The sequence below is a fragment of the Podarcis bocagei genome (assembly GCF_964188305.1).
Source record: "Podarcis bocagei genome assembly, chromosome: 3".
NCBI lineage: Eukaryota > Metazoa > Chordata > Lepidosauria > Squamata > Lacertidae > Podarcis > Podarcis bocagei.
In genome coordinates, this window is record NC_138127.1 from 91,468,339 (window position 1) to 91,490,418 (window position 22,080).

Consider the following 22,080-nt stretch of genomic DNA (forward strand, 5'->3'; position numbering starts at 1 on the left):
GGTGGTCTGGGTTCTAGCACAATCAGAGAGAGAAACATTTCTCTAGCCTTTACACCATGTATAATCTTATGCACCTCTGTCATAGTCCCTCTAAATGTGGTTACCTTTCCTAATAGGAGAGCTGGTCCACCCTCTTGATTGCCCCTTTTTCAAGCTCTACAATATTCTTTTGATGGGTGGTGACCAGAATTGTACAAAATATTCAAAGTATGGATGCACCAGAGTTGTAGAATGGTACTATGATATCGGTAGCTTTATTTTCAATTCCTTTCCTGATTTTCCAAACATGGAATTCATGCTTTTCACAGCTGCTGCCCACCAGCTCAACATTCTTAGTGAGATATCCACCACGACCCCCAAGGTCTCATTCCCAGTCAATGCCAGTTCAGACCTCTTCAGCATATGTGAAATTAGGATGTTTTGCCCCAATGTGCATCACTACGCTTGCTTACATTGAATCACATTTTAATGTTAAGTCACCCAGATTGAAGAGATCCTTTTTGAACTCCTTGCAATTCCTCTTCTTTTTAACCACTCTGAACAATTTGGTATCATCAGCAAACTTGGCTATCTCACTGCTCACCCAATCTTTTATGAAACAGCTATAAAGTACAGGATTCAGTACCAATCCTTGGGGATTACCACTTCTTACATCCCTTCATTTATCCCTACTCTCTGCTTCATGTTCCTAAACCAGTGCCTGCTAAGCTTGTTCAAGAGTCGTTGGCAAAGTGCTTTATCAAAAGCTTTTGAAAGTCCAAGTACACAAAGTTGACTGGTCACCTCTATAAGCTTATTGACACTCTCAAAGAACTTTAAAAGGGTAATTGAGACAGAACTTGTCCTTGCAGACGTTATGCTGGTTCTGCTTCAGTAAGACTTGCTCTTCTATACACTTGGTAATTCTTTTGTTAATAATGCTTTCCAGTAGTTTCCCCAAAACAGGCATTAGGCTAGCTGGCCTACAATCCATTTTTTAAAACTGTTGTTACATTAGCCACTTTTCAGTCCTTAGATATAGGCTGCTCTTAGGAACAAGTTACATATTTTTATTAGAAGATCAGCAATTTCACATTTGAGTTCTTTAATAACTCTCAGGTCCAGACCTGGTGATTTGTGATACCCAAAATAAGAATTCAAATACCCCAATGTCTTAAGACTGTCAGTGGCTAGAAGTGATCAGAATGGCAAGAAAATACAGTATCCTAGGTTGCTAAAATTTCCTTGATCAATCAGGTCTGACATTAAAAAATACAGGGCTAGATGGACCATGGGTATGACAGGTGATATTCTTAGTCACCAGATAACTAGGTTATGTCATGAGATATCTGGATCCAACAACAAAGGCCAACATTTAATCCAAAATGTCTAGTGGGAAAGTATGAACTTCAAAGCTCAGGAAGTGGCTACAATATGTACTGATATAATCTCATTTGGCATACCATGTGGTGTCCTATTTGGAAGATGTGACAAATGAGAAAGCACTGAAATGAGAGCTATAAGAATAACAACCTTAGAAAGCTTGCCATTATATAACAAACTAGATTATGATATGAAAGAAGTGAGGCATTTGATCTACTGGAGGACAAGAAGTGTAATGGTTTAAAGTACAAAACTGATCCAGAATGGGGGGGGGGGGGGACCTTCACATTTTCAAGAGCAAGAGATCAATCCAAAAGGATGAAGAAGCTGTTAATTCTCCATCCTTAAGATTTTGTTCCCAAAAAACAAATGTTTGTTTTCTTCGTGACTATGCAAGTTTGACATGCAATAGTAAGAATAACCAAAAATATTATAACTTGGGAAAATTCATTCCCCATGCTACTCTTATTGCCTAGTGTTACAGGCTACACACCTTCTCCCACTTAGTCTTCAAAGCACTGTCACCCCAGCCAACTACCTGGTCACCTGAGATTACTGCCTGACTTTCACAGAGCTTTTGTGCTGTTAGCATACCATAGGGAATCTTAATTCAAACTGAGCTTCTCCATTCTGCTCAAGCTCAGCCAATTTTGTCACCTTCTCTCAAACCAGTCTGTGCATCTTTTGCCATACCCTTTCTTTCTTACGTTTGGACTTTTCTGCCCTTGCATTGCCATTTAACACTCCCACCTCCATTTTCACCATCAAACCTCAACCTTTTATCAAGCCCTGCCTGCCTAATGTAACCCTCCAAACTATTTTTTCATAAAATTTATATGCTTCACTGTAAAAAAAAAAGTTTGCAAAAAGATAGAACAAGAAAATCAATTAAAAAATCACAACGATACTTTAAAACGTACAAAAAATTACAACACTAAAACAGATTAAAATTCTCATCAACTTTCAAATCACCTGGGTAGGCTTAGAAAGCAGTTCATTCCTGTCTTCTTGCACAAGTCAAAGGTTACCAGCTCATAACCCTCTTTAATATGCACCTCTTTACCTCAGTCATAGTGCAGTTGGTTTTTTGAACACAACCATGCCTAACACAACCATGCTAACCATGCCTGCTCAGAGTATGTCTTCCTGAAGTAAATGGGCCTTACTTCCAAGTATGTAGGCTCAGGACTGCGCCCTCAAGACTTAATGGTCTTATGGGGGTACACGCACCCTGTTTGACAGTTATGCGTGTCTGAGGATTTCAAGTCAGTCCTCCTGAGGTGGGCCTGGGCTTTGGCCTGGCAAGTCCTGCCCTGACGGCCCCGCCACCCGCTGTACTGGAACATGTACCCTGCTCCCATGGGCCCACTGGAAACCGAAGCTCGCCGTGGCCAGCTCCCTCCACGCCCATATTAACCGGCATCTCAAAAAAATAAAAACAAAATGCCCAACTGCACGCCCAAGGACAGACCCTCAGCCCAGAGCAGCCGCTCCCACGAGGCAGCTCGACGCCAACCCCCAACCCCGCCTCACACTCCGCCCCGCCCCCGCGCGCCTCGCAAGGTAGGCGCGTGAGGCCCTCGAAGCCCCGCCCCCTCCTCACCCCTCTGCCTGCACTGCAGCTCGTTCAAACTCGGCCGCCCGTTGCCCAACGCCCACAGGGGTGGGCTCCTCCTGCTCGCCACTGGCCGAACGCCCCGTCAATCCCCACCGGCCCCCTTCGCCTCGAGGGCATCCTGGGAGCTCGAAAGGCGGTGTGTGTGTCCCCCTCTCTCCCCCCTCAGAGGAAGAACTACAACTCCCACAATGCACCGCCGGGCCACACTTGAGCTTGTGAGGGGGTTCGGGCTGGGCCGTGTCACCCCCCCCACACACACACACTAGGACACCCCACCTTCTCTCCCCCCCCCGCAAAGTGGTCCGGTTATAGGACGGAGCGGGCGCGCCATCCCTCGCCTCAGCCCGCCCCTCCCTCGCGCGCTCACCTGGTCCCTGCCGCAGCCGTTGGTGAGGGCGGCGCATCCCCCCCTCCCCGCCCGCTGCTCTCCGTCAGTCAGTCAGTGCGGCAGCGCCGTCTGCGCGCGGCTCCCTGCCCTGCGCGGAACCGCCTGAGGCTGCTCCTGTTCCTGTGGGAGGGGGTCGCCCGGGGAGCATCGTCGTCCCCCCTCCCGCACCGGCCTCGGGATGGGTCCGCGGCGGCGGCGGCGCTGGTGGCGGGGATTCGCCCACAATGCACCGCGCGCCTCAGCATCAGCATCAGCCTGACATCAGCTCCAGCCTCCGCAGCGCCGCCCCGCCCCGCCCTGCCGGCTTGCACCGGGACTTCAGGTGCTGGAGGCGGCGGAGGGGAGAGGGGGCATGCCGCCGCCACCCCACCCACCCACCCCTCCGCCTTGCTGTCCTGGCCGCCGCCACAGATGAGGCTGCAAGCTCCCTCTGCCAGCCTTAGTGCAAAAGGCCGGCCATGCCTCAGCCTTGCAGCGGGAGTCTCCTCCCTGCGCTTCCAAGTTCTCGTAGAGATAATGCTGCAATAGCCCGGTGGCGCTGACATGGGGTGGCGTGACACCGCCGGGCACCTCGCAGCACTTCGCCAGCCTGACCCTAGACGTTTTGCTGCCGGAGGAAGCTTCGGAGCACACGAGTCCTGTGCTGTCTGCTCATTGAAGGGTGGTATATAAAATTAATTAATTAAGCAAACAACGTAGAAGATCATAGGAAATGGAAAAGTTATTCCATTTTGGCTTGAATGCTGAGGAAGATAAGGTGATCCCTGGTTCCCCAGGCATGTCCGTAGCTGAAAGCGAAATTTCTGTTGTGCAGTACTGTACCGTTAGAATCATAGAACTGTAAAGCTGGAACGGACTATGAGGGTCATCTAGTCCAACTCCCTGCAACGCAGGAATCTTTTGTCCAACGTGGGGCTCGAACCCACAACCCTGATTGAGCTATTTGGTGCTGCACGTATGTCATGTATGTGATATTTAGATTGCCTTTTTGCTAAATGCAGTCTAAGCAATGTGGAAAAACATTAAAATGTACTATGAAATAGCAATAAATACTGAAGAAGCAGAACAAATTAAAAGCATTTGAAAAGTACAGGAAACTAGTTTTATGGTTTGTGCCTGCATGTAAATAATGAAGGGCATGATGGACCTCCCTGGGAAGTTGATTCCAAAGCTGCATTGCCACTATGGAGAATGACCTAATTTGGGTTCTTCAAGGGATTTCACTTCTATAGGTGCACTGCACTCTGACAAATCTTAAAGCGAGGTTCATAGGGAGGGGACCATGGAAGGGAGGGAGCTATGTTACTGTGTATTAATAAATCATATTTATCATATTCATCTCCCACCCTGGGACCCGTGAGAAACTGCCATATCAGGAAAAATAAGTTTTGTTTCCTGTAGAGGAAACAAAGTCCTAAATTATATGAAGAAAGCAAAGTGCCCCTGAGCATGTACTAATGAGAAATATGTTCCAGAACTATGAGGTACAACATATGGCTTTACAAACTTCTCAATATTTTTTTACAACTAATGTAGCAGGGTACATTTTCTCTTGGCTTATGCTAATTAGGAAGTGCTAACTGCAATAATAATAATAATAATAATAATAATTGCAAATGACGTATTGTGGCTGTCCTGTTTGCTCTCTTCACTTATTTCACAAACCCCAAGACATTTCTTATCATCCTCCCCTTTTCTACTTGCCTTGGTCTGCTTGCTAACTTGAGGCTTCCCTTTGCTCTTCTCTCCATCCACTCAAGTTGGAACTCAGTTAGATTACTACATAATACCAGCAGGTGCTGCAACTCTCCCAACAATTTGACTTCACCCCTCCCCCGAGACAGACGGATGCCAACAATTTAAAAATGCTGAAACCAGCAAAATAGCATAGTATCTATGCTGGCTGTTAGAAACAATTTTAAGCTCCGAGAGGTAGTAGGAGCCTTTGGACTTTGCCGATCACCCTTCCCCAGCACTTCATAATATCATGCCTCACCAAACAGCACCCTTAGCATGAAAATGAGAGATGATCCTTACCTCCTGAAACCAGTGCAGGTGTGAAACACTTAGGGCTTGTCTACTCTTCCACTTGTCCCATGCCAGGAAAGCACAGACCCAAGCAGTGCTTGCATTTCATAGAATCATTGAGTTGGAAGAGACCACAAGGGCCATCGAGTCCAACTGCTTTCCCTGGAAAACCCACTCTTTAGGGTTAAATCGGAACAAACAGCAATCAGCAGAAAACCCAATTCCAGTTTTCTCCAATTCAGCACTAAACTGTGGGTTTTCCCAGGTGAAAGCAGCAGGGCAAACAGAAGCGTGGATAAGCCCTTAGAGAAAGATGTATTCTCCCTTCAGAGCCTCTCCCCACATCCCTTGCAGAGCACATAATCAAAATTCTGTGTGTAGCCATCCATTCACTCATCTGAAATTTACAAGTATGTTCAGTTTTTAAACTAATTCGAAGATGCATTGTCTCCTTTTGTTGAGATAGAGATGACGTACGAGTTAAATGTTCCAAGTGGTTCAATTTTCATTTCATAGCAACTCTCAATTGGGAATTTGGTTATCCAATATAATCATGAATCCCAAATCTAACTTAAAAGGGTCGGAAGCAACTGAAGCAGGGACCTCTTCAAAAACCTGTCAGGTGGACTAGCAAAAAGGAGAACTACTATGTTGCTCTTTTGCTCTAATCTGTATAGTGCTCTCCAGCAACTCTCCACTGTCTTCTATTTTGTTCAAGCCTTTCCAGATTAGTTTCGACCACAAAGTAACTAAGCTTGAATTATGTTTCAAACTTGGCTGCTATCTTCTCAGGATGGGATCTATCAGTCAGTCACTTCTGTTGCTGTAATTTGGGAATATGTGCGAAATTGCACCAACTGCTTGCAAGGTCTGTGTCTCAAGTCTCTCTCCCCCCCACCCCCTGCAATGTCTGATTTTTGTTCAGGGTTAGGATGCCAGTTGCGGTGGGCCTTTGGAAACAGTCCAAAGCCATGGGCCTCCGGCATGACTCATCCACTCTCCATTTCTCCAAAGAACGTGTGTATGTGCATTGGCAGGTAGAAAGCTAAGGCTGTATTCAGGAGCAAGGCAATAGAGCAGTAGTGAATTGTGGTGGCGGTGGATCTCCAAACTTGGATTTCTCTGCACATTTTGATCTCTCTTAACCTCTAAGACCAGGTTACTGTACTTAGTACAGTGGTACCTCAGGTTACATACGCTTCAGGTTACATATGCTTCAGGTTACAGACCTCGCTAACCCAGAAATAGTACCTCGGGTTAAGAACTTTGCTTCAGGATGAGAACAGAAATCGTGCTCCAGCGACGCGGCGGCAGCAGGAGGCGCCATTAGCTAAAGTGGTGCTTCAGGTTAAGAACAGTTTCAGGTTAAGAATGGACCTCTGGAACGAATTAAGTACGTAACCCAAGGTACCACTGTAGTAATAGTTTATGATGCACCAGCACCTCTTAACTTTGTGTATATAGTGTATCTGGGTCATCTTGTGATCTTGAGGCAATAAAATACTTTACACGGGAGTGTGGGCTAGGAGCTTTCTTCACATTCAACTCTGGAAAGGCAGACAATTGGAAAAGGAGAAGACTATGATGCTTTGCTGGACACTTCTACTGGTCACATTGGTATAGGTGTGATATCAAAACACTATCAACTTCACACTTTTGACACTCATCCCTCTCCAGCCCAGTATTTATTGGTATTCCTTTATATTCAGCACCCTGTACATACAACTTTTCTGATTTATTTTGAAAGATTGTTTCTCCCATCATTCATACTTCAAATCCACGTAGAGCTAAATTTCATGGAGGCAGATATCTGTACCCCTGCAGTGCTTTGCCGTGGACAGGAGCTTAGGAACTGAACATTAGTACACCAGTCATAGAGACGGGGGAATAGATAGGGTGATGAGTGAGGCTGGTGGCAAGGTTAATTAATTCTGGAACTATGGGGCATGGAAAAGCAAGAAACACTGCATTAAAAAACCCAAAAACCTTGTACTAAAAAGCCCACTCTCGTGACTGAGACTACTGCACAAATGTTATGCACAGCTTTTGTAGTTACATGACTGAGACTAATTGACAAATGTTTGGAGTTTTGATTTTTTTAAAAAAATAAAAAACACCCTTGGTGTTACCAATAAGACATAGGGATTCTCCTGCAGCAGCACTGCATTTCTCCTAGCCTCTATTTTAGCCATAAGCAACAGGAATTGGGAAAGTGTGGGAAGCAGGATAGAGAACCACACTAAAAAGATGGTAATAAAAGAAAAAAACTGTTTATTACATAAACAGGTGGTGTATAATCTTGTTGTTTCAGGATTCTTTTTGATTTTCAAGAAAAGATAAAGCATAATAATCTGAACAATTTCAGCTTCTTCATATATATATATATGTGTGTGTATATATATATATTTATTATATATATATATGAACCCTCTGAACCTCTACATCCTGCAGAATTCCTATCTGAAGGAAGAGAAGACGATTCCAATGACAAAGGAACAAAAAAAAAAACACAACCCCACAGAAAACTGACCTCTCAACGAAAGAGGTACACTCAAAACCATGTCCATTCAAGAGTGCTGGCAACCCACAGAACTACCTGTCAGACTCAGAGCAGGGCACCTGAGCTCTATTTCAAAAAAAATCTTTAACTATTTCACCAGCTCTCATCTCCAAACACACCCAATGACCTAAATTACCTTCTCTCTAGTTAGAACATTCCTCCCTGGTCACTCAATCCAGCAGAGAGCTTTTCGCTGCAAAGGAGTGAAAAACTCAGGCCCTAGTTTTTAGACGTGTGCTAGAACAGAAATCAGAATCGCCTTGGCAGACAGAGGCCGTTAAAGAAATACTTTGTGCGTGCCTGGGTGGTGGGTGCACATTCCATGTCTTTACCCCACAGGGAACATCACTACTGAGAACCAAAAGCCACCGGGCTAAAAAGCTGGCACTCAAGGCTGTGTCACTACGATTCCTGGGCCATTCGCCATTGTCAGGCTAGATTATGAAATCAAGTAGGTTTTGCCAAGGCTGGATTCCTGGGTGATAGCAGCAGGTGTGGAAATAAGATATAGGAAATACAGGCAAGAGTGGTGTGTAACTTTTCACACGGACATAAATGGCATGTGGTGTGCCCTGAATCTCTCAAGGTTGAAGCCTGTAATGGGACGAGATAATGGCTGGACCTGTTGCTAGATTGGTACTTGGTTTCATTCCCCAAGGAAGAGCATGGAAAAAAAGCTCACAGATGACAAAGAACACACCCTCCCCGCCACCGCTTGTGCCAAGAGCTGATGAAGTTCCTATGTAACCGGGCACAGCAGCCCTGCAAGTTGTACCAAGAGAGTCACAACCAGCCGTCTAAAAGAGGAAAGCACCCTTTTGTTGTAAACTACCATACAAACTCCCGCCTGACCAAAATCTAGTTCTCCTTGCTGTCCTTGGACTATGACAGAAGCAGAGCAGAGAGTGCAGCCGGGACAAGGCTGCCTGAGTGACAGGCAATGTTTTACTCCAGGATTCTCTGGTGTGAATTTGGGGTGCCAGGAGGCCAACTCTACTAATAAGCGTCGTCAAAAAAGAAAGAATCCCTCTCCAGATTCTCCGATTCATCATCGTAAGAAATATTGTCATCATCGAGATCTTCGTCATCATACTCCTCCTGCCACTCGGGGACATATTCTTCATCTTCATCCTCGTCGTCGTCCTCTTCCTCTTTGCCACCATCATCTGTGTCGGCTGAATCGGATGCCTCATCGAAAACAAGCCTAGGCGGAAACAAACCCTTGTAGTCAGTGCACCTTGCACATTTTTAGCCAACAACCACGAGAAACGCTTATAAACACAACAAAAGATTGGCTAAGACCGAACAGAACTCATCTACTGTTAGGAGTTTCAGGGAAACGTGATTGGACTTCTGAACATCTGGCAATCCTGGGTTTGGACTGCTACCACCGTTCCAGCAAGAACTGGATAAATTGTGTATTTATATCACTGTAAATGCTGCTTCTGCTTTGTTTTTATCTGCACCTTGTATTCTTTGTTCACAACTGTATTTCTTGCTTTTAATTTACTATGGGGCTATCTGTTTAGCCCATTTTAGTGTTGATTAAGTTCTAAAATCTTCCTGGAGTTTTTAACTGTGTACTGACAAATGTATTTTTTACTGACTGACGGTCAAATAAAATGATTGATTGATTAATTGATTGATTGATTGGTTTTAATTTACATTCTTGTACCCCACCCTGGTATCGTACTTTGAAGGAGCGTGGGTTTAAAGTATTGTAATTTTTAAAAAATACATACAATATTACAACTGCTAATACCTCAGAGGATGGCATATTCAGAGCCTTAACTTGCTCACAAGAGCCCCTCACCTGGTCCATCAGGCCACAGGTTAAGAGTAGCCCAAATGACCTGTCTAGCTCACTGTGCAAAAAGAAAATTAAAGTGTGCAGGAAGAAAAGGGCGCTTCCAAGAGGGAGAGCAGTTCAGTGTCTGGGTTACTGGATGGTGACATGTGTTAAATTGTTCAGTCTGCTGTATGCTCAGATTAGGCAGTAACTCTAGATATGTTGTACCTCACTAAGAATGCAAAACTCACATTTTGTCTAAAATGTATAACCTGTTATTAGAATGGGAAACAAAAGACGAGCTAGTTAAAGCTTCAGTGACACACTGGGCAATAAATACAGGACACAACATAGATTTTAACCTCTGGGAGAAACTATGGAAAAGCGACTTGAAATTGACAGCATGTGATTCTTTGAAAGAGAATTATTTGAAAATGATCCAAAGATGGTATCTAACTCTGAGCAGGCTTGCTAAGAATTACAAGACAGAATCAGATAAGTGCTGGAAGTGTAAAGAGGTGGAGGGAATGTTCTTTCATATGTGGTGGACATGTAAAAAGGTAAAAGAGTATTGGGAAATGATTTATAATGAACTTGGGGGGATGTTTAAAATTACCTTCCCCCCAAAACCAGAGTCCTTTCTGCTGGGGATAACTCAGACTAAAATCCCCAGGTGTCAGAAAAGGTGATTTATGTATGTAACAACTGCGGCCTGTGTTATTTTCAACCAAAAAATGGAAGGTGAGGTCCCAACTAAAGAAGATAGGCAACTTAAGTTGAAAATGCTGACAGCATTAAGATGAATTCAACAGACTAAATAATTTTTGATGGATGTAATAGTAGAAAACCGATTGGAACAGTTACTGTAAAATATGCAGGGATGTAAGATATGCAAAATGAACCATGGAAAGAGAAGAAGGGAAGTCATTGGATACGTTAAAGTATGTAAAATGTTTATCTGAAATTGTAAAACAGGAAATTTAATAAAATTGAGAGTGAGAGAGAGAGGGAGGGAGAGAATGCAAAACCCACCATCTAGTCCTACTGCCCATGTCACCCCTGCAAGAAAACTCACTCTTTATAAGTAGGCGTGGCATTAGGCACATTGGATAACTTCATCTCCCTCTGTTCAGAGCCTTGTCGGGTTTGGAATCCCACACGGAAGTCCTGTCAGGATATAATGAAAGGTGGGAAAATGTCACTGGCAGCCCCTCCAAAACAAACTGCACCGCAGCATTTTCCATTCTGCTACACTGCTGGACAGAACACATTCCTAGTCAAGTTAATGGTTGTTACCTGTGTGGCATGCTGCAGAATTGCTAGGAGTCGTTCTTGGATCCTGCGCACCAGCTCTAGACCTGTATTAAAATGCTCGGCTTTGAGCAGCCGAATCGAAGAGGCAAGATCCTGGCACTGCAGCAACATCTCTTCTGAAATACAAGGATCAAAACAACATGAGCCTTCAGGATGCAGGCTGAGTAGTAGCAACCGAAAGGGTAGAGCCGACTCAGCTAATCCATCCTACAAAGTTGCAGGCAGCTAGAGAACTTTCATTCTGCCTCACTTGAAATGATTTTCAGATCAGAAGAGGAATGGGAAAAATATAGGTGGAAATTCCTTTTCTTTCCAGTTTTTCTGGTTTGGATACTGAGCGCTTATCCATACACGTACAGAAAGGCACTCAAACTGTGTTGTTTTTTTAACAGTATTTGTCCACTCCTCTCATTTTGACTGTTATAGGGTAAAACTAGAGGGGGTTTTAGTGGGGAATGGGACTGATGAAGGAATGGAGCAGGAGTCACTATGCCTACAACCTAGCCCCACATCCAGACAAGGATATGACACACCTACTTGAATACTGTGCACTGGGGCACAAGGCCACAGCTGGCACCTCTGAACACAGAGGAAAGGAGGAAGAGACACATATTGTTCTGGCCCCAAGCACTTCTTTTAACTACTTTTCACTGATACATTACTTAATCATTGCTTATCAGACTGGTGGGGTGTGTGGATTAAATACAGGGCAAAAGTCTGGGCAGGCCCAAGTGTCATGACAGAACTAACAGCATGGACTGTGTGTTATTGCAAGAGAATTATAGCTTTGATTTTATTTTTTAAAATTACATAAGCTTTTAGTCATATTTAGAAGAATCATGGAGTGAAAGTCAGGCAACTGGATGAGAGCTACCCAAGTGGTTGCAATGAGAAAATGCTCTCTTGCCTTTCCTGATAATCTAGCCTCTAATCTAGCATTCTTTGAACCTGTATTTAAAGTCTATAGCAGCCATCATCTTGCAAACATGGTCTCATTCACGTCTACTCACCCAAAAGGATTTGCAGAGCATTGGTGTGCAGCTCCAGGTTCTCTGATTGTTGCTCCATGATGTCAATCTTTTCAGTGTCCTGGTTATAGTAGCTGTACACACAGGAGTAAGCCAGCACCTGAGAGAGAGCGCAAAACACCACATTTACATACATATTACAGGCAGCTGGTTTTCTCCCTCCACTTTCCAGGCACAGCTTCCTAATGGAGAGCCGCTTTTCCTGCTCTGTGCTATTTCTGGCATAGTTATGGCTAGAATGGAGCCTCCATTTCTGGGCACATGTCTAGAACAGCATAGGCAACTCAGAAGAGAAAACAATCTGGAGCTAGCAAGATCGTAAATCAAAGCAAGAACTAAACCTTTATCTGCACAAGGACCTTTGTTGTAAGCCAGGACAGATTCCAAGAGCCTCCGGGAGACATCTGAAATACGCCTTCTGCACTGTAAGAACCAGTGCAGGTATAGTGTTAGCATATTAAATACTGCATGGCTTCAAGAAGAAAATATTTGTCTCAAATGGACGCACAGACCAGGGCTTCATCATTTTTACTAGCCTTGCTGGCCAAGCAAAAAACTAGAGTCACCAGATGCCACCAGAATTTCCCAAAGGAAGAGTGGGGATAGCATGCGGTGTTGGGCTGCCAGCACCTTTGGACAGCAGCCCTTATTTCCACCCACCACCCTGAATAATAAATCTTCTAAGACTCTGCTGCGCTCAGGCACTCGCCTCTCCTTTTCCTCCAAAATACAGTCCTTCCATTGAGCTGAATGTTGTGGATCCTCTTAGGGGTTGTATTTTCTTAATGAGTTTAAACTGTATTGCATAAAGAGGACGAAGGAACTGCAGCAGTAGAAAGTCAGAAAGAAGAGCGGCAGACATGCATCCATGTGTGTCCCTCCTCCTCTCTCAGATTAATGCACTTACTTTCCGCGCTTGTTCCAGCATTTTGCAGGTGTCAACGACAAACGTCAAGGACCGAATCTGTGGCACATCACTGACAGTGGAAACCCTACTTCGCAAGTTCATGGCAAATTCCTGCAATGAAAAGGAAGAGTCTCGGCAATCCTGTCTATTCAGGAAGAACCCTTCTTATCTGCAGACATGAGCCCAATCTTCCTCTCAAGGCACTGATTTACAACCAAACTATTACGGCCACCAATCCTATTTCTTCACAGGAAGCAATCTTTTGGACTAGAGATGTTAGATTTGGCAAGCTGGCCAAGTGTTACTATTCCAGACAGGCAGACACAAATTCTGTGTGACAGAAGCCCAAGTGGTTTTCATGGCCAATTTCTACCACTAATACTAGAACCAGCTGCCTATGAAGTATTCTTGGATGGTAAAACTTGATGAAGAGCAGACACCGGGGCTGGATTATGTTCCTTGTCCCCAAAGTACAGGGGAGCGATCCTCACCCTCGCTTGATGATGGAAGGTGCACCTTTCATTATAGTCTTGGAAACGCTTCTCCTGTCGAGCTGCTTTGCTCACCTGAGGGAGGGAAGCAGGAAATAAGTTACCTGGAGTTATTATTATTTATTAAATTTCTAAATCACCCTTCATCAAGAGGATCATAGGGCTGTTTACAATATAACACAAATACACAATGTAGTAACAAAACAAGACCCAAAAAAAGGCAGATTGTTTGATTAGCCAAAGGCCTGGGAGGAATATTTCTGCCCGACACCTAAATAATTGCAATGAAGGCGCCAGGTGAGCCTCCCTGTGGGGAGCCTTCCACAAACAGGGAGCCACCAATGAAAAGTCCCCTTCTCGTGTTGCTGCCCTCCGGACTTCTCATGGAGGAGGCACACAAAGAAGGGCCTCACATGATGATCACAGGGTCCGGGTCGGTTTGAAAGGAGACAAGGCGGTTCTTAATGTTGGATTTTAAATTGTTGTAACCTTAGGTTTAAGGGCAAGTGATGAATTTAAACAAATAAATAACGCAGCACCAGACACAAAGTATGCCCTGTACTAAACTCACCATAGCGGAACAATTGTAGTAGTCCTTGTGGGTTGGTTTCCAAGGCTTCAGGCAGCGCCAGCAAAATCCATGGTTACATTTGGCACAAGTCATACTGCGTAGAACAGAAATAATTCTGGTTAGTTCAAGCATAAGGAGTGGCTAGAAAATTAATTCCTGATGGCCAGATCAGGCCTTCTTCTTGGCCTGCCTTCTCTTCCTTGGCTGCACTGGGATCGCTGTGCGGGGGTAAGCAAGCTTGGCTGTGAATCCTGGAAGACCTACTCCCAGCCTTGCAGAGCTTTCCCACATGGCCTGGGAGGGCAGGCCCATGACTGACTCCAGCTACAAAAGTTGAGGCTGCTGAACAGACTCTTGGGCTGGGTTATTGTTTAGGGCATTTTGGTGTGTGCGGGGTTGCTGCTGTTACTGATATTAAATTTCTGTATCTTTATTTCATTTATACCTTCCCCATACGATTTATGTGGAAATTGTTCTGTTTGGTTGTGTATTTTTTGATGTTTTATTTATTCTTTGTGACTATTTTTGTTCTCGCAATTATGTGGGGGCTTTTGTCATGTTAAAACCACGCTCAAGGCAGCTTACAGCTATGGAAAGGTAGCATACAAATAAAAGTATGCATGTTGTGTACAACTAAGGCGGCATCAGACAAGAAGCCAAGGAAAGTTTGGGGGCACCTCCCATGCAATCCAAGTTTGTATCATTCTTCTGCCCTCTAACTAAATAAGCTAATAAACAAAAAGGCACTCACTGCAGACAGCCCTCATTTTTCTCTATTTGAGCTTGGCAGCTCGGGCAGCGCTTGGAGATGAGTTTGGCTAGGTGCTTGCTTTGGGCTTCCACGGTCATCCCTTCATAAAACCCACCGTCATCCATCCACTGGGACATATGGCTGCAGCTGGCGGGATAGTGAGCCTGGAAGGAATTACAGAGCCCAAGCTGACTTGGGAGGGCAAAAAACCCAGGATAAAAGTCCTGTGAGGAGACAGGTGCACTTCCTCCATGGTTCATCTCAGCCTTACCTCTGGGAAATTGCAGTTGAAGCAGGAGATCCAAGAGCACTTCGAGCAGGCTTCTCCACAGCCAAGACCTTCCTTGCAGAGGATCTGATCGCAACCTTGGGGGTTGGTGCACCAGGTCAGGTTTGAGCAGCATTCAACATAACCCCTCAGGAGCGCTTTCTCATACTGCAGAAAAGAAACACACAAGTGGCAGTTCTGGAGATCTTGTGCAATTAGCAGTTAAAAAAAGGTAAAGGGACCCCTGACTATTAGGTCCAGTCATGGACGACTCTGGGGTTGCGGCGCTCATCTCGCTTTATTGTCCGAGGGAGCCGGCGTACAGCTTCCGGGTCATGTGGCCAGCATGGCTAAGCCGCTTCTGGCGAGCCAGAGCAGCACACAGAAACACCGTTTACCTTCCCGCCGGAGCGGTACCTATTTATCTACTTGCACTTTGATGGGCTTTTGAACTGCTAGGTTGGCAGGAGCAGGGACCGAGCAACGGGAGCTCATCCCGTCAAAGGGATTCAAACCGCAAGGGATTCTAATCGGCAAGTCCTAGGCTCTGTGGTTTAACCCACAGCGCCACGGTGATTAATCTCGTGCCAGATTTAGAGCAACTTTCTGGGACTATGAACTGCTGACCAAAAAAATACAAAGTGATCTTCAACAATAGTTTTTCCTCAGACTTTCAAAGGATAAGGGATAATCGCCACCTTTAAAAAGAATGTGTTACCTAGGTTTCTCAGTTTAATCATAATAGTCCAATTGCTACAGGAGGCGTTAGTGTCATGGCAAAAATATCAATTAATATTAGACAGAACAATAAGCCGCCCAGAATATCTACTATGGTCTTAAGGAAAGGCTAACCCTTCTGAATTTTGCAATGTACTATTATGCTTCTCAGCTAAACACTGTAAGGAGCTTGGTCGTCTTCTGAAGAAGTTAAAAACTGAGCAGAAGGATTTTTGATTCAGTTAAAGTAATTGACATTATCCTAACGTGATCATAGGCTTCAACTCATTATTGAAGAGCAGGAAGGTGTCACTCTTAGGATTTCTTGAACCGTATCTCCAGTTTCAACAAAAATATTCTATACCCCGAAGGATAGCTGAGGTGAAGACCACCAAAGACTTCCTTCAGAAGATAGCTTCTGTCTAACATAATTCCAAGGTTTTAGTTTGAGATGTGTATTGGCCAATAAATGCTGAAGATGCAAGATGTTCTACCAACCTGAGTTAATCAGGTATATGAGTACAAAAACTTAAATGTGATCTCCTTGACGTATCATAGGATTATGTGTATTCTAAAACTCCATGATCACATAATGCAAGTCCAAAAACAGATACCGGACTGGGTATGCTGAAAATCTCACTTTAGTTTTTTTTCAAAATGTTTCAAGCACTTAAAGGGCTTGAGAGTGCGGTGGGCTCCGCAATGCCTAGTGACCTGGCAGAACTGAAAAAAGGAAGTGTGCTCAGCACAATTTCCAGTGATCAGGAGGTGGGGTTTCCAAACATCCCTCCTGATGAGCACAATCAGAATAGTACAGTACAAGCAAATATGGCAATCTGCAGAATTTGTTTTTTAAAAAATCAGATTCGGGTATTCTTAGAGCACACACACACACAAAATTAATGATGCAGAAGTCGGATGCAATCCTATTCATGAACCTGAAGGAAATGAAACACAACTTATCCCAGTTCCCTACTAAAGTGGAAAAAGGCATTCACTAAGTCAGTCCATGAGTCCTGTACAGTAGAACCTCAAGTTGCGGACGTAATCTGTCCCAGAGGCACGTCCGCAACTTGAAGCATTCGCATTCAGAAGTGCTGTGTCTGCACACGTGCGCAGCACAATTTAGCGCTTCTGCGCATGTGTGAGCGGCGAACCCGGATGTAACCCATTCCGGTACTTCCAGAAAAGACGTAACCTGAAGCGGATGCAACATGAGGTATGACTGTACACAGGATCTAACAAACAGGTGCCTGCAGGGCAGACAGCTCAAAACGTCTCAAGCAAATGAGATATAGTGGTACCTCGGGTTACAGACGCTTCAGGTTACAGACTCCACTAACCCAGAAATAGTACTTCGGGTTAAGAACTTTGCTTCAGGATAAGAACAGAAATCGTGCTTCAGTGGTGCGGCAGCAGCAAGACGCCCCATTATCTAAAGTGGTGTTTCAGGTTAAGAACAGTTTCAGATTAAGAACGGACCTCCAGAACGAATTAAGTACTTAACCTGAGGTACCACTGTATTCTACAAGATGGACAACAGAGAAATCTTAGCAAGCAATATGCTGAGTAATGGGAGAGTTAGCATAGCTAAAATTAAAAGGATTAACGGCTTGACCTATTACTCAGATCCCAGGCTATAGGACACAACAGGTGTTCTCTCATAAGGAAAAGATGAAGCTCTTGCCTAGTGTGTAGAAGGTTTTGATAGATTGAGCTTGCGCATCAGAACCCCTGTGCCTACCTTGGCAATGACCTCCTTGGAGGAAATAATAGAGCGGATAAAGGCAGTAGTCGGCTGTGCAGGGCAGTCAGAGATGGGACATGTACAATTCAGAATCAGGTTCTGTTCAATCCGTGTTGTCAAGTATTCATTCCAGCAGGACTAATTGAAGAAGAAAAAATGAGAGGGAAGAAAACATGGGATCTAGAGATCTGCAGTATTAACAACACAGGCAGCAGTGCTACAAGTCGCCCACAAGGGGGAGAGTTTTGGAGATTTACACCAAAACCAATAGGGCTACAGTGGTACCTTGGTTCTCAAACGCCTTGGTTCTCAAACGCCGAAAACCCGGAATTAAGTGTTCCAGTTTTAGAACATTTTTCAGAAGCCAAGCATTCGATGCGGCTGTTGGCTATTTTTTCCGGGGCACGTGCACCAAATCAGAAGTTGCACCTTGGTTTTTGAACATTTCGGAAGTCAAACGGACTTCCGGAATGGATTAAGTTTGGTGCTTTTGTTTTCGCTATTTATTTTGCATTTTTGTTTTTGTGGCTTTTTCAGTAAATTTGTTTTTGTGACTGTGCGGAACCCAGTTCAGCTGCTGATTGACTGATTGTGTGCCTGTGGAAATGGATAAAAGCCCCCCATTCAAATAATGACTATCATCAGTGCAGGTAAGAGAAAAACATATTTTAATTTTTATCATCTACAATACTATTATTTATTTTATAGTGCAGTACATTGATTATTGCTTTCATTCTATGGATCAATGGTCTCGTCAGATAGTAAAATTCATGTTAAATTGCTGTTTTAGGAGTTATTTTTAAAAGACTGGAGCAGATTAATCTGTTTTGCATTACTTTCTATGGGAAAACCTGCCTTGGTTTTGGAACGGACCTCCGGAACGGATTAAGTTTGAGAACCAAGGTACCACTGTAATGGGACAAGGATGGGACACCCAATGTCAAAAAGCAACAATATTCTATATTTTAAGACCAGAATGGCAAGAATGAAAGCAGATACCTGCCATCAGGACAGTAAGGGAAGCCGGACCTCACCTTGCAGCAGTAGTGCATGCAGCAGAGAACAGGTGGGTTGTCATCTTGACTCAGCAGATTCACGCAGACTGGACAGTGAGTGACAGGGCTCGAGGGCTCCTGGGGGTTTCGCACTTGCATCCCTGAGGAGAACAGGAGCACCTCTGGATCCTCTGTGTAGCGCTGAATCAGAACATCCACGTTCCATTTACAGTGTATAAGCAGATGCTGGGCTACATCTGCCGTCACACTCAGGGTATCTGAGACCCTCTGCACTGTCTGGTTCATCAGCACCCCAACTTCATCTTGGCTCATGGTGCGCCCCATGGGCAGCAGCACCGTCTCCATAAGAACCTGTTCTGTGCCGAGGCCAAAGGCATCCAACCTGAAGGCAAGAATAGCTTTATCACAACAAGTAGTATGACTCACAGGGACACAGGTGGCGCTGTGGGTTAAACCACAAAGCCTAGGACTTGCTGATCAGAAGGTCGGCAGTTCGAATCCCCACGACGGGGTGAGCTTCCGTTGCTCGGTCCCTGCTCCTGCCCACCTGGCAGTTCGAAAGCACATCAAAGTGCAAGTAGATAAATAGGTACCGCTCTGGCGGGAAGGTAAACGGCATTTCTGTGCGCTGCTCTGGTTCACCAGAAGTGGCTTAGTCATGCTGGCCACATGACCCAGAAGCTGTACGCCAGCTCCCTCGGCCAATAAAGCGAGATGAGTGCCGCAACCCCAAAGTCGGCCACAACTGGACCTAATGGTCAGGGGTCCCCTTCCTTACCTTTACCTTTAGTACGACTCATGCAACACATTGGCGACTAATATACACACAATAATTACCAAAATAATTACACATTCTTTATCAATCTTCTGAGACAAATACAAAACCTTATGCAAAGCCACAGAGACTTGCAAACTACCCAACCTAAGGTGAACTTATAATGTCTGATTTCAATAGATTTTTCAAATGCTTAACTCAGTCTTTTGTTTGCTTTATCTTTTTAGGTAAGTTCATGAAGATACCAACAAACAACAAGTAGGCAGGCAGGCTCCTACATCCCTGCTATGTGACATGTTAAAATGAAACATCTGGAGAGAGGGAATTAACACCAACAAAGGAGGAATGGCAGATGAAATTGATGGGAGTATGTCAAATCAGCAAATTTAATAATGAAGTAAGAGTATTTAAGGAAGAGTGGGAAATGTTTGCAGAGTATGTGTAGGGAAGTTTTTAAGGTTTGATGTTTTATCGTGTTTTTAATATTCTGTTGGGAGATGCCCAGAGTGGCTTGTGAAGCCCAGCCAGGTGGGCGGGGTATAAATAATAAATTATTATTATATTATTATTCAGTGCTTTTTTCCTGGGCGGACACAGGAATACGCATACTCCTAAACATTTTGTGAATCTCTCTACTTTTGACCATTTACTGTATTTATTTCCCCCGATATGAACTGTAAAATGGTGATTTTCTTGAGTCAAAATGAGAGTACCCCTAAACATTTTTTTAAAGAAAAAAGCACTGATAATATTATGAAGAATAATGTTAAACAGGTTAAAACGTTAGCAGGCTTGGAGTAAATCCAACAGTTTAAAGTATATAAAGATATGATGAGGAGGGAGAAGAACAAAACTTATGGAGAAATCAGAATATGCAGTCATATAATGGGCAACTCTATAGAACCACGAATGGATGGGGAAGGGAAGTCGATGATAATGACTGTATCAGTAAATTGAATGGAATATGGAAAATGAATTGGCTCCCAGTACGTTTTCGAGCACAATTCAAAGTGTTGGTGCTGACCTTTAAAGCCCTAAACGGCCTTGGTCCAGTATATCTGAAGGAGCATCTCCACCCCCATCGTTCTACCCGGACACTGAGGTCCAGCACCGAGGGCCTTCTGGCGGTTCCCTCACTGCGAGAAGCCAAGTTACAGGGAACCAGGCAGAGGGCCTTCTCGGTAGTGGCGCCCGCCCTGTGGAACGCCCTCCCTTCAGATGTCAAGGGAATAAGTAGCTATCTTATCTTTAAAAGACATCTGAAGGCAGCCTTGTTTAGGGACGTTTTTAATATTTAATGCTATATTGTTTTTAACACTCAATTGGAAGCCGCCCAGAGTGGCTGGGGAAACTCAGCCAGATGGGCGGGGTATAAATAATAAAAAACTGTTGTTGTTGTTGTTGTTGTTGTTGTTGTTGTTGTTGTTGTTGTTGAAAAAAGTATTCATTTAAAAACAAAACAAAAAAGCTCATTACCTGAAAGGCAATTTGTTGCCAGGGTCTGTCCCAGAAGAAGCCTTGGCCTTTTGGCAATCGGTGCTCTGGAAGATGAGCTGAGCTTGGCCCCGGTGAGGGGTGGTGGGCTCAGCACAGATGTACTCCAGCAGCTGCGGGTTCTCTTCCTGGCGCAGGATGTAGCCCTGGCTCAGCAAGTGCAGGATGCAGGACAGGACATCCGTGCTGCTGCAGCAGAAGCTCAAGAATTTCAGAGCTGAGCCAGACTCCCATTTCTGGCAGGCATCGATCACCTGGGAGAGGCAAGAGGAATGAGTTAGTCCGTGCGCTTCACCTACCAGTCGGACTGCGCTGCAAGGCCCCGGTCCCTGCGTTCCATACCTTGAACACCAGGTTGTCAATGTGTATCTCTTTCTCTTCTTTCAAGATCTGGATAAGGAGGCAGCAGATGATATTCCTCTTCCTCTCCAGAGCGCTGCCCTCGTTCTCTTCCACATTCAAGTAGGTCTGCTTGGGCAACAGCCACAGGCGCTGGCCGGACATTTGGCTCAGCGTCCCTTCGTTCAGCCTCAAGACATCTATATAATTATAATAATAATTTATTATTTATACCCCACCTATCTGGCTGGGTTTCCCCAGCCACTCTGGGCGGCTTCCAACAAAATATTAAAGGTACAATAAAAGAATACGGGGCTTCAATTCACGGCACAGGTTTCCCCTCTTGCAATGCCTAACCCCATCTGCACCATCTGACATGGCAAACTTAACTGCTGCAGGGCAGGAGGTGGAAGTCAAAATCCCACCCACATTGCTGGGATAGCTTCCCAAGGGAATCAAGGTCCTTTCCTCCCAGGGTGGATTTGATTTAAATCAAATCAATTTAAATCACAATTTAAATCTTTTTTTTACAGAAAGACTCATTCTAGCTGGTATAATCTTAATATTTACAACCAGAGGAAGGTTTCATTTTTGGAAGAATAAATTTTCAGAGTAGTTTTTACAGTTATATAAAAAATTACTGATTTAGTTATACTATTAGAAATACACTGACAGATAATAATGAAATTATTGTGAGGTTTAGTAAGTTAACTGTTTATATTTGGACAACTACTTTTCTGCTGTACTTTATCAGAAGGAGAAAAATAATCATTTCCTTAATAACAATTTAAACAATTTATTTAACTAAAACAATAACATTGTAGCATATGTATCCATGTTTGTTAACTGATGTGGTTAAATGGTTTAAAAAAAAACACCACCACCTTAGACTGAGTTTTAGCATACGTGAAAAACTT

At 44.2% G+C, this 22,080-nt stretch overlaps 1 protein-coding gene and 1 long non-coding RNA gene across 2 annotated transcripts in view; one reads left to right on the forward strand and one right to left on the reverse strand.

The window, feature by feature from the left end:
* LOC308584213 overlaps positions 1 to 22,080 on the forward strand; it is a 264,753-nt gene that overhangs the window by 119,628 nt on the left and 123,045 nt on the right. The window lies entirely within an intron of this gene.
* LOC308583915 (cullin-9-like) overlaps positions 7,651 to 22,080 on the reverse strand; it is a 52,480-nt gene continuing 38,050 nt past the window's right edge. The window contains exons 29-41 of the mRNA XM_081188304.1: positions 21,167 to 21,363; positions 20,807 to 21,078; positions 18,574 to 18,937; positions 17,537 to 17,677; positions 15,079 to 15,243; positions 14,808 to 14,971; positions 14,057 to 14,150; positions 13,486 to 13,560; positions 12,995 to 13,105; positions 12,070 to 12,187; positions 11,042 to 11,175; positions 10,821 to 10,912; positions 7,651 to 9,160 (exon numbers count right to left, since the gene is read on the reverse strand). Coding sequence (XP_081044430.1) covers positions 8,953 to 9,160; positions 10,821 to 10,912; positions 11,042 to 11,175; positions 12,070 to 12,187; positions 12,995 to 13,105; positions 13,486 to 13,560; positions 14,057 to 14,150; positions 14,808 to 14,971; positions 15,079 to 15,243; positions 17,537 to 17,677; positions 18,574 to 18,937; positions 20,807 to 21,078; positions 21,167 to 21,363 — 2,135 coding nt within the window. The 3' untranslated portion in view covers positions 7,651 to 8,952. The remainder of the gene's footprint in view (positions 9,161 to 10,820; positions 10,913 to 11,041; positions 11,176 to 12,069; positions 12,188 to 12,994; positions 13,106 to 13,485; positions 13,561 to 14,056; positions 14,151 to 14,807; positions 14,972 to 15,078; positions 15,244 to 17,536; positions 17,678 to 18,573; positions 18,938 to 20,806; positions 21,079 to 21,166; positions 21,364 to 22,080) is intronic.